This window comes from Strix uralensis, chromosome 5 (assembly GCF_047716275.1).
Source record: "Strix uralensis isolate ZFMK-TIS-50842 chromosome 5, bStrUra1, whole genome shotgun sequence".
NCBI classification, from domain to species: Eukaryota; Metazoa; Chordata; class Aves; order Strigiformes; family Strigidae; genus Strix; species Strix uralensis.
Genome location: NC_133976.1, coordinates 53882975 through 53899818, shown reverse-complemented (window position 1 = coordinate 53899818; position 16844 = coordinate 53882975). Strand labels below are relative to the sequence as shown.

The 16844-nt window shown below is 36.4% G+C and overlaps 1 protein-coding gene across 2 annotated transcripts in view; it reads left to right on the top strand.

The window, feature by feature from the left end:
• ANKS1B (ankyrin repeat and sterile alpha motif domain containing 1B) overlaps positions 1-16844 on the top strand; it is a 446786-nt gene that overhangs the window by 85370 nt on the left and 344572 nt on the right. For both annotated transcript variants that reach the window (XM_074870829.1, XM_074870833.1), the window contains exon 8: positions 2645-2820. In XM_074870829.1, the coding sequence (XP_074726930.1) occupies positions 2645-2820 (176 nt within the window). The remainder of the gene's footprint in view (positions 1-2644; positions 2821-16844) is intronic.

Here is a 16844-nt window from a genome sequence, read left to right as displayed (position 1 = left end):
ATATTCAAGTAAAACAAAAGGATACTAGATATGTCAAAATACTCTGCAGGCGTTGTTCACGTTCAAGTTAAAGGTTGACTTTACTTTACCTTTCCCAGTGAGTACCTCTTACAATTGTGTTACATTTGAATGTCTCTTTCAAAGATCATGTGTGTACTGCTCTTCCATTCATTTTCTAACATACCTTTCATATACCACAACTATCACTGCTATGTGCACATGCTTTCATCTTATGTTCTGATTCACCCTTTACACACCACAGCCACTTAAGTAGAGCATTTCCCGAGTGTGGTGTCATCCTGCTCTTCCATGAGAATCATCCTTCTGTAGAACCAAACCTAGCTTCTGTCTTCTGTAATCATCCAAAGTAAACATAATTGACTGCTGGCAAATAACTAATCCTTTCTTCTTAGAGGAAGAGTTTCCATTCATGAGAAAACTAAGTTTAAAGCTGCACACCAGATTATGATCTTCATGGTGATAGTAAAGAAATGCTCTAGTTTGATTCATGTTTACTGTTGGGGTACTTAACAGATGTATGGTGTATGAAGATAAATAGTTCCTTTGAGATTAGTAGAATCATGAAGTCAACTACCCTAAGCAATAGAAATATCTGTCCTGAAATTAAGTAGTAAATATTTTAAAAATATGTTTTACTTCTTAATGATAAGGTCATGATCTCACATTCCTTGTTTCCACTTTCAAGGTGTAAATACTGTAAAACATGCTAGCTGGCTTCTGCTTGTCTATTGTATAATCTGATTCCGAAGAAAAGAAATTGTACTTGATTGTGCTTCCTATCCATCTGTCTGACATCCTCTGACAATCTAATTTCAAATAATTTAAACCAAATTTGAAAGAGGGATAGCAGTATCAATTATCTTTCTGTGACTTTCATGAAAACAGGTAGCTAGAGGATAGACCTTAATTAGTACCTGCACTGAAAGAAATAGGGAAAATTTATCTTTTATGTGTTTGTTCTGGCAGCAATCAACCAGCCAGTTAGTGTACACTTACTCACAGGTCAGTCAGCACCCTTGCAGTTCCAGTTTTGTTACACAGAATTCATCCTTGCCTGGTAAGAAATATTCTAGGCCATATGTGGGAGAACATGGGACTGGGGACATGAACATAATTCTGTAGGAAACAGTAGTCCTGTTTCTTTTTAGGGCACTGTATTATGATTTTAGAATAGTTCTTAATATTTAGGTATTTTACTTTCAAATTTTATTTATTATAATATTAATCTGGAATAATTTCAATTTTCTAATTAAAAAGCTGAATATGGATAAACCCAATTATATCTTTGTCTAATTTACAAGTTTTGTGCAAAGTTACCATTGACTAAGAGTAATAAGAGTTTTGAATGCAAAATTTCTGTTACTCAGATATTAAAAGGCAATTAGATGATTTTCATTAACAATTTCTGTTCTTGGTTCTGAAAGTTCCAGTCATAATTAGCCATAGCTGTAGTTTAAAAAATATTTTAAAATATTTATATTTACCTAGCATAACAAACAGTGATGACTGAAGGAAAATGACACAAAAAGAACTCTAGACTCTGTTTTTCCTTTTCAGCATTTTATTCCCAAAGAGGGAGTAAAATGGAATTATCTCTGTATTTTATCAAGTCTATGAACTGTAGTTTCCAACAATATGACTCTTGTAAGCTAGTCAAGAGAAGGGGTTTCTTATTTGCCCCTGGAAAAACTTGGCTTTCACTCATATTTTCATTTCTATTACTGGAGGTAACTGTGTAACACTTATGCAATAGATTATCAGAACCTAATGCAGTTGTTCATAACAAGTAGCTTTTTACTCTGTGGAGGTCTTGCTGCTGCCAGTGGGCTGTTTGCAGAAAAGTTAGCACTCAGTGTGATTCTAATAATTACTACCAGTATTTCTAACATTGGCCCTCAGTTAGTATAGACATATAAAGCCCATTATCTTACTATTTTGGTAGATTTCTTAACTACAGATATCTGATAAATTAAGGAGAAAACATGAAACAGTGCAGAATGCACTAAACATGGTTTTCTGATAGACTGCTGTAGGGAAGTATGTTTTAAACTTGTGGGTTTTGCCCAGTATATTCTTCCACCATTCCATTTAATCACGGGAAAGTGAGCAAGAATTGTTTATAAAACATAGCTACCTTGATGGGACAGATGTGCATTCTCAGAAACTCAGTTCCAACCTACTTACAGTTTATGGTACCTATGTAGTGCATTAATTGATCACAGCAGCAAACATGAACTTGATGCTGAGTAAGGGACACTGATTTTGTATGTTTGTAGAAACTTTCATTTCCTGGATTAATTTTACGTTCTTGGATAGGTGCTATTTCTAGTCAATGTTCAGGATTAGAAAACAGAGAAAGGGTAAGTATACACTGTAATTCATCCTAATTAAATGCAAGGTACAGGGGAATGCAGAATTATGTAGATTACCTCCAGAGATTCCCATTCTGGAATGAGATGCCATTATTTTTGAGGGGAGAATTGTGCATGAAGATTACTGTTTAGATGATAAGGCATGGATTATAACAGATGGTCAATAAAATTTAAAGAATGTGCATTTCCTTTTTAGGCATAAATTACTCCGGTATTCTAATTATTGACTAACGGTGTGTCTGTTTTTAAAGGTGAAGCTGTGACTGGAGAATTGTCAAAGCTCTTAGATGAAATCAAATTGTGCCAAGAAAAGGAATACTCTTTTGAAGATCTGTCTCATACAATATCAGACCATTATCTGGACAATTTTAGTAAAGTATCAGAGGAAGAACTTATGACCAGTGGAAGCCAAACCAAGCTTAATGTAGTAAGTAAGATGGGATACAAAGACAATATATTCAGTTATATCTGCTTTATTTATGGCACATTCAAGAAAGAAATAGTACAAGAGTGAGAATAATACAAATCTAACATTATAATAGAAAAAAATAATATAGCATGTGCTCCTTACAGATTTAGAATTTAATGTTCCCCATATTTTACAAAGATATTGCTACCACACCTCAGAATGGCTTTTTATGGCACCACCAATATGACCAAAAGTTCAGGTTAGTTGTTCTTTTGAGCATGGGGAGTGCAAGGAACGTTTTTTTAAGCAATCAATCAATTGAAATCAGTATGCTCAGTACTTATACCAAAGACTAAATGCTTGCAGAATCTGATCAGAAGTGCCCCCAAAAGGAGCAGCTAAGCATCTTCAGTTATGATTCTTATACATTTTATTACTATATAGCTTTCTCAGTAGCCTAATGGTATTAACGACAGTCACAATACTGAAAATTGTTGTGGTTGTGATACTTCAGTGATTTCCAGCTACAGTTGAAAAAATGACTTCATTGCTACTAATCCTGTGAATAACATGCTCTAGGATTATTTTTTTCTTTAAAAAAGGCTTTTTTTTTTTTTAAATTGAATTTTCTTCCTCAGAAAGTAAAGTGAATGGGATTGCACAGGGAATAAAGCACAGAACAGAGGGAAAATGCTAAGTGCTAAATTTCAATTAATGTTGTTCATAAATTAAGAAAAATTATACTCTCATATGTGGGGGAAAAAACATGGCAAGTTAAGGACTTTTATGTTCTAGAGAATTTATTACAATATATGTAGACAGAATGAGATTTACAAAGATGGTTAGCTGCCCTGAAATGCGGTAGATACTTTTGTAAAGCCTTTCTAGACGTCTGAATGATTAGATACATAACCCATGTTGAAGTCAGTCTGAACAAGGTACTGATCCCATTTAAGCATTTTCATACATCTTTCTAGTGTCTCTCTGTATTTAGGTGCTAACTGCTATTTAAATCTGCTCAGCTGCTTTTTGCAGAAAATGTAATCTATATAATTCCGTCTACTCAGACTGAAATTTTTAGTCCTAAATGAAATACAATGTGAATAGGAGGTATTCAGATACTAAATCTGTACTTTATGTGCAGCAAGCAAATACAAAGGTAAATTAGACAAATGTATTTTTTGAGACTGCATCTATTTGAATATTGAACTAGATGTGAAAACAAATCTTCAGAAATGGGGATTGTTTAAAGCATGCTGTGGCTTTCTCCTAGTAGTGCACCCAGCTTTTCTTTCAAAGAAAAGTCGAATCAGGATGATGGATACACACTCCCAACATGAGGTCAGCATGGAGGGTAGAGCACATTTTCCCCTAGAGTAAACACAGCTATACAGGCCCATATAGAGAGGACTCTTTGCTGTGATGTGGGATTTTCCTGTTTGATCTAAAACATCCATTTCATTTTTTAAAGTATTTTAAGGTCACTCAGTCTGTTCAGTTGCTACCTGGCTGTCTTGCATCAAAAAAAAGAGGAAGTTGCTCCCAGTTCTGACACACTGTCTTTTAGTTTTGGGGAAGTGCTACCTTCCCGTGGTGTGTAGACTCACTGTATAGTGCATGGATGATACGAAAACCCACACACACTGCAAGGAGTCATCAAAGAGTAATCAGGAAGGAGCACTAAAATGAAGAGATATGTTTAGCTCTGAAAATAGATACAAAGGTGAATGCTGCCAAACTACTCTGGGGGCAGGACCAGCAAGCATGGTGGTGAAAGAAGTGTGACAGTAGAGTGATGACTGAAGAAACTTAAATGAATATTTATGTGTAAGAACATGGAGATACAGAGAGAAAGACAGAAGTGGAGACATATATAGATATGGAGAGTCAGAAATAGATTCCTTGGATATGTATTAAAGAGAAAGATTCTTACAGCTTCTTCTGACTTTGGTTTTCTCCTCCCTGGGAAGCTTCCATAAAAATCTCAGTAGGGTAAGTGGGGTCTTCTGTCATCTGCATTCATTCAGCTTACATTCATTGCTGATGCACATGCCAAGACTGTGCCAGGGGCAGCACAGGAGTGTGGTAACACTGGAGCACAGGCTCTTTCTGCCTGCAGGACCAAGTGTTTTCTTTCTCTGTTACCCGCTCAAGCACAGGGCTAAGAACTGCACCTGGCATGCCTTTACAAGCAAGTAGTTACTGCAGGTTCAAATCAGCAGTTTTTCCTCAAACTTTCATTGCTGACCATGCCAGCATCAGCTCTGAAGAGGTGTTGAAGTCAGATCCCTGTTGGTAATGTGTCAGATGATACCATTTCCTGGGCAAATGCTGGTTCCAGAGACAGTGACTGGTGCAGGCTTTTTGACTTCTCCTGTAGTCCAGTCATCTGAACAGGTTCCAAAACCCAAGTCAAGATACTTCATGACCCTTAGGGAGATTCTGCAAAGAAACTGGCTGCTAGGAGGCATCTGTATTTTTTGCATCATGCTATTGTTCAGAGAAATAGGAGACAAAAACTGAGGAATTCCTGTTTGGAGTAGTAGCCTGTGGGTCAAAAACCTAGTAAGTTGGAGCAAGGAACATCAGGAGCCACCTCCTGAGGATAACACGGGCATGTGAAAGAGAAAACATCAGGAAGGAAAGTGTATTTCAAAGCATTTTTTTTAAACAACTGGCTCCTTTGAAGAGAGCCAAATCACCTGTGGTACTGCTCTGTCTAAATAAGGTTTAGATTGATTCAGGACTGCAGAAAGGAGTGTCTTGTCTATCTAGGATCCAAAGCCTGGAATTCTCTCCTGAATCTAAGTGCCAATCTCTTATTTGAAAGAGCAGAGTTCACTGGTTTTGTTTAGTGTAAGGGTAGTGGGGATGCCTGCTTTTTAATACAGTAGCTTGACAGTAAAAGGCTTCATCTGGAGAGTGGTAGAGTGGTGTTCATTTCTCGCTATGGCATAAGGGTGGGTTTTAACATCACCTTTATAGTCTCCCAAATAAAGGACTGAGCATCAGCCTGATTCCCTCCAGTATTCTTTCTGGATTTTACAACCACTGGGAAAATAGCAGTTCAATCCTGAGAGCAGGATTTGGGACTCTATTGTCTGGCAATCTGTTCCTTTTCTGGCCTCAGATGTCATGCATTGTTGCTCTGTGATACAGCACCTGTAGAATACTACTTTTTCTTTTGAAGAAGTTGTGGGTTGTAACTCTCTTAGATCAAGGACAGAATTGAATCCAGTCTTCCATTTGCTGAGTTATTGGACAGTTAGTCATCCAACCATGTAGCAAGTTGTTCTGGTATGTTTGGAGTAAGGGACTTCTTTCTTTTTATCAAATTTTGCATTGAAAACACTACATGTTTTATTACTTAATATGTTTCTGTGTATGGTGTGTGATGTGTGCTTACAGTATATTAAAGTCATGTAGGAAGCAGAGTTTGCACAACTCTGAGGTTAGGAGAAACTGAAAAAAAGCTTTCTGGGTTAAAATTTTGGGTTTAGTCACCCTAATTCCAAATTATTAGTCAGCTCTGTGTTGACTCTTAAGTTTCTTCAGAACATGGAAGAGATGAATAGGAAAATGGAAGGGCAGGATGTTGAGGACTGGAAGGCTTGATCATCTGGGAGGAGGAGGGTACAATGGAGCAGTAAGTAAGGAGAATAAGAATAGACACCATAGTGTAGATGTGAATAGGAACAGATCTGGAGATGAGTAAAAATGTTCCCATAGGACATTTCCTTCCAAAAGCTGAAAGGGAAACGGGGAAAAATTTTGGGTTCTGAAAAAGCAGATTGTGTTAGCTTCTTGAATGAGGAGAGCAATTATTGAAGAGGGTGAAAACTGTCAGTGCTTGTTTGCTGAATAGCACAAGTCAGATGAGAATAAATTAACGTGATAATTTATTTGAAGAGTACATTATAAAGAATAAAGACAGTCAAGTTAAAGCTACACTGGAAACTTTATAAATTCAGTGCTCAATTTTGTAAATCTGGCTGTGTTACAAAGTCCTTCTGATGGGCTGTCATCTAAAATATTAATTCCATGTTTCCTAGTCTGTCTTCACCAGTCATTAAAACATATATATTATGAGATTACAGACAACAATGCCCTGTTCATTGTTTCCTCAAAATTAAAGGCCAGGTTGAACATAATTTTGCAACTGGAAATGTGGGTTATTATACTACTCAGAGAGAGCTCCAAAAAGGCATTTATATAGGCATGATTTTAGTTGGAATTGCCCATTTTTCTCAAAGGCTTGTACACTGGATGGACTAGATGATGGATTCATAGATTTTTACTCCCAGTTCCTGTCTGCCTTTTTTTTCCCCTATTTTGGACATTGTGACTTGAACACCCTTTAGTTCCACTGTGTATGCAAAGACATGGGAAGCCCTGATAGCTGCTGCACAGGGAAGCTGGGAATGCCTTATACTTGTGTATTATTCAGCGCTGACATATTACAGTTTTTCTACATTTGCAAAATACAAAACTTTCACTCCAAATAACTAGGATTTGATTGTTCAACAAGTCAGAAAAGGAGCTGTGCTTCAAAGCATGTTCTCAGAAAACATGAGGTGGCAAAAGATGTAGGAAAATCCTTGGTTGTATCACAGTTTAGTTAACTTAGCTTAACCTTTTAAAAGGAAACATTTGTCTTAAGCATGATTGCTAGCAAAATCAGCTTTTGACAATAACTTATAGTACTTTCCATTTAAAAAAAAAAAGTATGATTTTAAAAATATTTATTTTCCAATAGATGGCAGTCTGGCTCAGTAATTTCAAGAACAAAACCAGCCATCTTATGTAAGAGTTCTTCAATTTTTTTTCATTGCTACGTTAAAATCATGCATTTTTAACACGGTTGATAGTAGAAACTACTTAAAAACAAACACCTGTGATTCTTATAAGAGGAAAATTTATTGAACATCATGGCATACATTTAAACTACAAACTAAAATATCAAGGCTAAATTTAGAGGTGTATTATAACAGAGGTTACACATCAAGTGTGTATTCTAACAATCTGTTCGAATTCAAGAACAAGTAAGAAAATTTAAATAGGTATAACTTGCAAAGCAGGAATCCAGAAAAATTAAGTGTGTCAGGAAAATGAACAGAAGAATGTCAAAGTACCTATTATGAGGAATCTTCCTGATCTCCTGCAAGTAAATTGCTTTAATTTAGATTCCTCTGTCCTTCGAGTACTAACTAACATCATTACCAGTTTCCTGTCAGGTTTGAGGTACCTGTGTATGTACTCATGTGAGAACAAATTATTCTAAATGTAATATTAAAACCAGAAATATGCTCTATTTATGGCAATGTGCTGGCTCACTGTGTTTCTTAATTTTAAAAAAATCAGAAAAGTATGGGCTTTTTGCCCATTTAAGAAGAAATTCCTGTGGATACCAGAGAATGATATGTTACTGGTTTTTGCTTTGGACAGCCTATGATTGCAAACAAAAAATAGGTTATTAAGAACTTCCATATGTGTGTATATGAGTATATATATATTTGCAAGATGTACATATTGGACACAATACATCTCAATCTTTTCCTTTCATAAACTTGATATTTTATTTTAATGATTTTTTTTTCTTAAACTTGACTCTTAAAAGAGGCTTTTCTTATTCTGTGTTCAAAAGTTTATTGAGGTCCTTACTTAAGAATGAATTTGAAAATTGTTGTTTTCTTTTCACTTAGTAACAATAACTATTCTCCATATTTTTTGAGAAGTCATGAAAATTTTTGAACTAAAACTAATCTTAAAGTAATAAAACTCTGCCATACACACTTAATAAAACTGAAGCTCCAAATTTGAAGTCTTTTCTTCAGATCAGTCCCTTCAATCTTGTGTGGTAGGTGGTTGCTTGCAATGTTTGCTTTTATATTTATGTTATTGTGTTCAGAAACATAGTACATAAACTACATTGATTTGAAAGTGCAAATGCAATATCTTAATGTCTTTGGATGTGTGATATGAGTTTAGGTTAAAGACATAGTTCCAGAAAGTCCTTTTGTGCTCTTAACAGTAGAGTGTATGTCCAAGGATTTTACTTAATTACCTGGAATAAATACTGATAAATGTAAATTATAAGGTGCCCCTATTTTTTTTGCTTACAGAATAAACCTGAAGATAGTAAAAACATGTAGGATTGTAGTGACTGCACTACAGAGGGATTTCACAGAAGTGGCAGCAGTATATCTGATTAAATTTAATGTGGTTATATAATAGATAATAAAGGCTGGCAGCAGTAACTTAAATTTAAACATGAAGAAGTGTTCTGTGTAGTCTCAGAAAAAAGATTGGGATTTCATCACAGGCGTATAAATGTCAATTTCTGCTTACTTCTGTCATCCAGAAAGGGAAGTTGATACTTACGTACGTTAGGAAAGAGTGAAAAATATATATACACTTAAAAACTATATTAACATTGTTGAAAACAGTGATGGTACATATTGATAGAGAAGATTCACTTTTTACTCTCATGCCAGAATATCAAGAAGATAGGGGTATATAAAGGCAATAAAACTATGATCATGATTGGTTTATATCTAAGGGGAGATTTGAAAGCATATAATTGTGTTTTTGAAAGAAGATGGCTAAGAATTAATATATGAGGTGAATAAAATTTATGCATGGTCCTTTAGAAGTAAATTGTTCCGATTATTTTTTTCTCTAAGGAAAAGAACAATTATTTTTAATAAAAAGTACACATATAAAAGAATTTTTTTTTATTTTACAAAGTAATAATCACTGGAATTTATTGAGGAATATCGAGGTAAACAATTTAGTAACATTATTCAATAATACTGTTGGTTAATAAAAAGTGCACATATAAAAAGAATTTTTTTATTTTACAAAGTAATAATCACTGGAATTTGTTGAGGAGTATCAAGGTAAACAATTTAGTAATGTTATTCAATAATACTGTTGGTTTGGGGTTTTTTGTTTGTTTTAACATAACATTTCAATAAATCATGGCTGGGCTGAAATATTGTAATGGCTAAGAGTGAGCAAATATGCTGGAGTAAAATGATTACTATCTTGGATCAAACGTGGCAGCCTTTAACAATATCACACACTTGCATATTGACATTATTGAGACAGTGAGGCAAAATTCCACGTGACGATGATGAGTAAGCCAGTAGTATATACAATGGATGACTAATGAGGATACATTAAAAACACATTCAAGAACAATTTTGGTTACTTATTCATTAGGGAATGGTAAGACAATCAGGCCTGATTGTTTGGGACTACATGGAGAGAAGCATATAAATCTTAAATTATTTAATATAGTAACATTTATTGAATTTGATAATACAGCTTCACTGTATTTTGCAGGTATTTATGATGTATAAAAAAAGGAAGAGAATTGTACCAAGAGTCTGTATTTAGAATGTTGTTGCTTTACTTAATTCCCTGTTTATAATAGTGATAAATAATTTACGTATTGCCAAATTTGACATTACAAGAATTTTGTATTAAGTTGATCTTTAACTCTTATACCTAGTTCAGTTATGAATCTTATTTTGCAAACATATACTGACTCTTATTTCTGTTGAAAGTGAAAATACGAAGGACAATATCTCCCAGGATATGTAAACCCTACTTTTTAAGATTCCCTTGTTGCAAAGGTCTACCCACTCTCTGAAGATAAGATTATATAACTTTAAAAATTGTTTTTAGAAGCTACCGCCCAACTAAAAACCATCTGTTAGTCGCAGTTTCTAATGAGCACACTGGTATTTCCCACTGAGAAGAACTGTTGTTGCTGTTATTTTTTTCATTAGACGTTTATAATGTGACATCCAGTACCAAGCATCCAGTTGGTCAATATAGAATGATATGCTTGCTATAAGCTACTTTACAAAATGATTTCTAAATTCTATTTAAACATGAGCTGGTTATTATAAAGAAGCATAGGGAAACGTACCAACTTCATACAAATTTTTGTCCCTTCTATTAGATAGTATACCTAGCCAAGGGAAGTTCAGACACTTTTAATGTATCCTTTCCTAATCTATGTTCTACAGCTATTAAAATAGGGGTTTTTTTGTATCTATAGGTTATGCTATGCTTCAGTACAGTGTTGTAAAGATTTCTGTGTTAGAGGGGTCCTAACAACAGCTGAGTGGAACTCTATACAGAATAGGTTGCTCAGTGGCATGCTTCACAGCCAAATGAATTAGCCTGCAGCTCCCTGCTGCTGTGATTTCTGGTAGAAGTATTGCTAGACAATCCTCCAGCATGCTGCACAGTCCTACCCTGTGAGAGCACTTATTTAAGAATATAAAATCCCAAAACATGGTAACACTTAGTATGATTTAAACTACATGGAGTAAAGTATAACTAGGGGAAGGTGCTGGCCAAGCCACCAGTTCATCTAACCTACATTAAAAAGTACCTACTCCTTTTCCATTAGAAAGATTTTCTGGAATATTTAACTGTCCAATTACGTATGTGTGTGGCAAACTCCTTGGCTATCAGATACTTGCAGGAAAATAGCTTACAGACAAATGAATCTTTTTGAATGCTGTTATGTGTTTAGCTTGCACTGGTGAATTCTAAATGTATCTAATCCTTTTGCTCCAATCTGTCACATTCTTTACCGCAGTGACCCTGTATCACTATGTTTTGCAGAATATGTGCTGTATGTACAGACATTTTCTTTTATTTGCTGAGTATATGCTTCCATTTATTCTTACACAGTTAAATCTGACAGAGTAGAAAAGAACAAATATCTTGTGTACACCCTCTGTAACTTGCAATACTTCAGGCTTGTTCTTTCTTAAAGCTTTCTTTTTCCTGACTAAGTAATCCTAGCATTTTCATTTTGTATGTAAATCTTGCCATGCTACCCACTACTTCATTTGCCCTGCTGTGGACTAAATCTCTTTTACATAAGGATCTCAGATAAGAGTGTAGCATTTTTTCCAAATAATTATATTATAAGCTTTTCAGATCAAAGAGCTTGTTTGTCCTTATGGATATAAAGCTGTATATAAATTTAGGGTGCTCTGGAAATGATTAGTAATATTTTATCTACTCAGCAATCCTGTTGGACAGCTGTTTTATAAAATTAACCACAGTAGGTTTTTGTATATTTTCACCAGGACCATTTTAGTTCAGAGACTGTCATATGTTGTAGTACTGAGGACATATGTAATTTGAAGACTAACCTCTATTTCATTATACTTAGACGAATACCAAAGAAATCTACTAATCTCAACAGGATCTGAGGGCTCTATCAGAACTGATCTTGAGATCGTTTTCCCAATATGAAGTATATTTGCTTTAATTAAATATCCTTTTGTGTGTGTTATTCAGTTGCTTTAGAGAACCTTCTTTTTCATCCCTATTTGTGCCATTAATTTTTTCTAATATCCCTAAGCTGCCTGTGCCATTATAGACAGTGTTGCCAGGCTTGCATAGCAGAACACTTGTTTCCTCCATTTCTTCCATACCCTCAGTGTCCATCATCCTGTGAGTATGCAGTAGTGTACAACACGATGTCCATTTTTAAGCTACAGTGTCCAACTTCATTTGGGATCTTCTGAGAGAATTTCAGTCACTTCTGAAGAACAGAAAGAGAAGATAATACCATGAGATTTCCACCCAGACAGGTGATTTTGCAATATTAACCTCTGTCATATTATTACAAAACCAAATCATCAGGAAGACTGATGACTTTTGCTATTACTAGGATATTAGTCACCAGAGATCAGTCCCTCAAGCCCTGACCTTCCCTACAGGTCTGCCAAAAATCTGTCATGGACTCCTGCCCTGTGTTTCCCTCCGGTTTCTCCTCTCCTCAGACTCTTCTCCAGTGTTCCAGACAGAATCAGGTTTTCAACTTCTCCCTCACAAGAGAACAAAGAGCTCTTTTCACAGAATCATCTAGGTTGGGAAAGACCTTGAAGATCATCTAGTCCAACCATTAACCTAACACTGACCATTCTCAACTGCACCATATCCCTCAGCGCTATGTCGACCCGACTCTTAAACACCTCCAGGGATGGGGACTCCACCACTGCCCTGGGCAGCCCATTCCAATGTCTAACAACCCGTTCTGTAAAGAAATACTTCCTAATATCTAGTCTAAACCTTCCCTAGCACAACCTGAGGCCATTCCCTCTTGTTCTATTGCTTATTACTTGGTTAAAGAGGCTCATCCCCAGCTCTCTGTAACCTCCTTTCAGGTAGTTGTAGAGGGCGATGAGGTCTCCTCTCAGCCTCCTCTTCTCCAGACTAAACAACCCCAGTTCCCTCAGCCGCTCCTCGTACGACATGTGCTCCAGACCCTTCACCAACTTCGTTGCCCTTCTCTGGACATGCTCAAGTGATTCAATGTCCTTTTTGTAGTGAGGGGCCCAAAAGTGAACACAGTAATCGAGGTGCAGCCTCACCAGTGCCGAGTACAGGGGTAAGATCACTTCCCTGTCCCTGCTGGCCATGCTATTTCTGATACAAGCCAGGATGCCATTGGCCTTCTTGGCCACCTGGGCACACTGCTGGCTCCTGTTCAGCCGGCTGTCAATCAACACCCCCAGGTCCCTCTCTGACTGGCAGCTCTCCAGCCACTCCTCCCCAAGCCTGTAGCGCTGCTGGGGGTTGTTGTGGCCCAAGTGCAGCACCCGGCATTTGGCCTTATTGAAACTCCTGCAGTTGGCCTTAGCCCATCGCTCCAGCCTGTCCAGATCTCTCTGCAGAGCCTCCCTACCCTCGAGCAGATCAACGCTCCCACCCAACTTGGTGTCATCTGCAAACTTATTGAGGGTGCACTTGATCCCCTCGTCTAGATCATCAATAAAGATGTTAAACAGGAATGGCCCCCAAACTGAGCCATGATCTTTCTTGGTTCTCTTAAAATTCATTTTCTCCCTATTTGATCAGAGTATCACCAGTAGGGATGCTGCAGTTCCAAAGGTGGGATCCAGCTGCCTTAATATTAAGTCTCTCGTGTCGCTGTGGATGTGCAGGGTGCTTACTGCATGGGGCTGACATGGGCTCAGTCATGCCTTCAGGAGCAGTGATTAAGGGTCAACAGCTACCCTGTAGTATCCAAAATGACAGTCGATGCATATGCTTGGCAGCTGAATCCCACCATAAGCCCTCAAATCAGTTGCATAAACATAGGCATGTAGTGCTGTTCTGGTCAGCAGCTGAGACATCTATGTGGGGCTGGCAGATGTGAGAAGGGACTTGGAAAGTAACCGTGTTCTAGAGTGGCAGTTAGAGACTAGGCAGAGTGCCCAAAGATAGACACTGGACCTCAATGTAGAGGCAACTTAATCTAGATCCAAATGTTCCTACAGTAGATTGGCAGTGTTGACATTAAGGATTGAGAAATGTTTGTGAACTTCAGTAATCTATTTGGTTTATTGTGTTTGAGCAATAGAGTATGTAAAACTGTATGAGATCTGTAAGGAATATGGAGGACTATGAAAACATTTTTTTGCTCTCTTGAAAAATTAGTTTTGATAGTTTGTAAAAAGCCTAATCTTGAATATGTGGAAGATATATTTTTCACAGTCATATGTAGATATTTACCCTATCAGAAAGATAACTGAGTTAATAAGGAAAGAAGAAGAAATAATGCTTTAAAAATGTATTTTCTATCCTGCAATACTAAACAAGGAATACATTGTTCTAGAACTTTTTAGCTTTTGATGTTTCTGCATGTTACAGAGGTAGGTATTTCTGTAATATTTCTAGAACTTGATAACTGTTGTCAGCAGGTACCAATGCAGGTTTGATTGTGGTTTTTAATACATAGTGACATTAGAATAAATGCGTGTTCTACCTACAAAACAGGATACAAACAGTAGAGGGGAAAAAAAATCTTAAATACCTAAAGTCAACACTGGTTTCATGTCTACTCTCTTAGTATAAGAATAAAGTCATTAAGCTTGGGACTGAAGTAAAGCCTGATGATCACCATCTGATAGAAAATGCATGTGAAGAGTGAGAACAATATGGGTATGTCTCAGTTGTTTTCTGCAGTGAGTGGAACAGTGTAGTTTTATCCCTGTGGTGTAAATAGAAGATGGAGCCTACTAATCTATCAGAACTATGTGAAATCCTACAGGATCCATTAGAGGATGGAGGGGTGGTGATAAGTGTAAATGTATGGTTTTACTATATTGTATTCTATGATTCTTTTGAAGTAGGTACTCCCTTAGCAGCAGCAGTCCCAGTTTCCCTTCTTTGCTGCTTCTTAATAAGAGGTATACAAGTCATTCTAATGGTAAATATTCTGCCATATTTCACAGGGCAAAATGATCATCCATGATAAGCTAATACAAAAGAATGCTTTCTTTAAAAATTGTTTACTAGCTGAAATTAGAACATCGAATTACGTGTTTGGACTACTTGCTTAATTTCATTTTTATTCTATCCTAATGGCAACAAGCATATTTATTTTATAATTGACATGTAAAAAAGATTAAGTATTTTTGTACTTAAGCCTTGAAGTAGTTGACCACTCATGACATAAAGTTTCATTGTGTTCTGTTGGCAGATTTTTTTCAGTCCCTGTGAATAAGCTCAGGAAGTAGAAATGAATATCAGAAGAATATATTGGACCAGATTTTTAGACCTCTATAAAATCAGGATCAGGAGTAATTTAGAGTATAAGGAGCAACTGACTAATATTTACTATGCATTGGAAATGTTTGCCCATGGAATTAATACAGACAAACAGCGTGCTATAAATGCAGCCCTCAGCTTTTCTGTAACTTCGCTGTATACTGAAACCCTTGGCTGAGTTCAGTGGTAGAAGTTTTAAAATTGAGATTAGAAGCAGAAACCAGGGTTACTTCACCATCCACACATCTGTTTTTACATCAGTTTCTTTACTTTTCCAGAGGGATGTAAGAGTTGAATAATTTACACCAGTTTTGATCATCTATTTTCTTTTCTCTTGGCATCTGTCCTTCTTAAACTTATTGTAAGTTTCAGTTTAGTGCCAAGAAGGAAAATCTCAGAAGAGGCTCTTCAATTTTATTTGCTTCAGTAGTTATTTGAGATTGAGCAGTTTCTATTAATACTACTGCTATTATTTCTGTTGATATTGGTGCTTTGCCCAGTATCTCTGGAATATGAACAGTTCACAGCCTGCAAAGAAGCAGCCTCAGCACTGTCTGGCTGTCAATCTTAGGCAAAAATAGTATTAAAATGTCAAAATGTTTTATTCCTATGCTGGTCTTTATTTTAATTGTTAATAGTTGATTCCTTATGGGTATTGGAATATTTACTACCTTGCCCATGTCTCTGTCCAAAATTGTGTTTCTTCTAAGGAATCTCAGTAATTTTAACAGATCACTTATTTAGTCATAGATACTTCATAAGAAATATAGCATAACTCAGGAGCTATAGATGAAGACATGTTACTGACTTGTCTTGTTTATCTGTATTTTACAGGACCTTTAAGACAGTATATGATGACTGGCTGAAGAAAGAGTTTAAGTATTAGCTCTTCAGCTACCTAGGTGTATGTCTGGAAAACATAAAGGTGTGCTTGCATTGTGGTGGATCTGTACCTACTATGTTGAATCTACCACAGGCGAAAAGAACAGCACAGATGACCTAGCACAGAAAGAGCAACCACTGTCCTAAATCTTCTGGTAGTACTGGTTATTGAGATGACTGCAGTGAAATTACTGTTTTAATTATATGACAGGAAAAAGCAGCATCTTGTAGTACCAGCCCTAGCAAAACCTTTGCCTTCCTTGTGAAGATGATTTTGAATTCTACTTCCTCCTGCCATGTAAATCAGGCTGGATTGAGAGCTGTTGTTCAGTTGATAGTATTCTGCATCTCTTACGGGGCAGTGTGTGTGTGATCCTTTTTTCTGAGAGTCTGAGCTCTTGCATGTTTTACTGAGATCAAAAGGTAAATTACTATTGGATCTTTCCCAGTTAGGCCTTCAGTTTCTATAGCCTGTCAAGATGTTTCAACTGATTGTCAGCTATTCTACTGCATTGTTTTTGTACTATATTGTATTACAATATGGCAAACTACTAGTGATTTGTTAC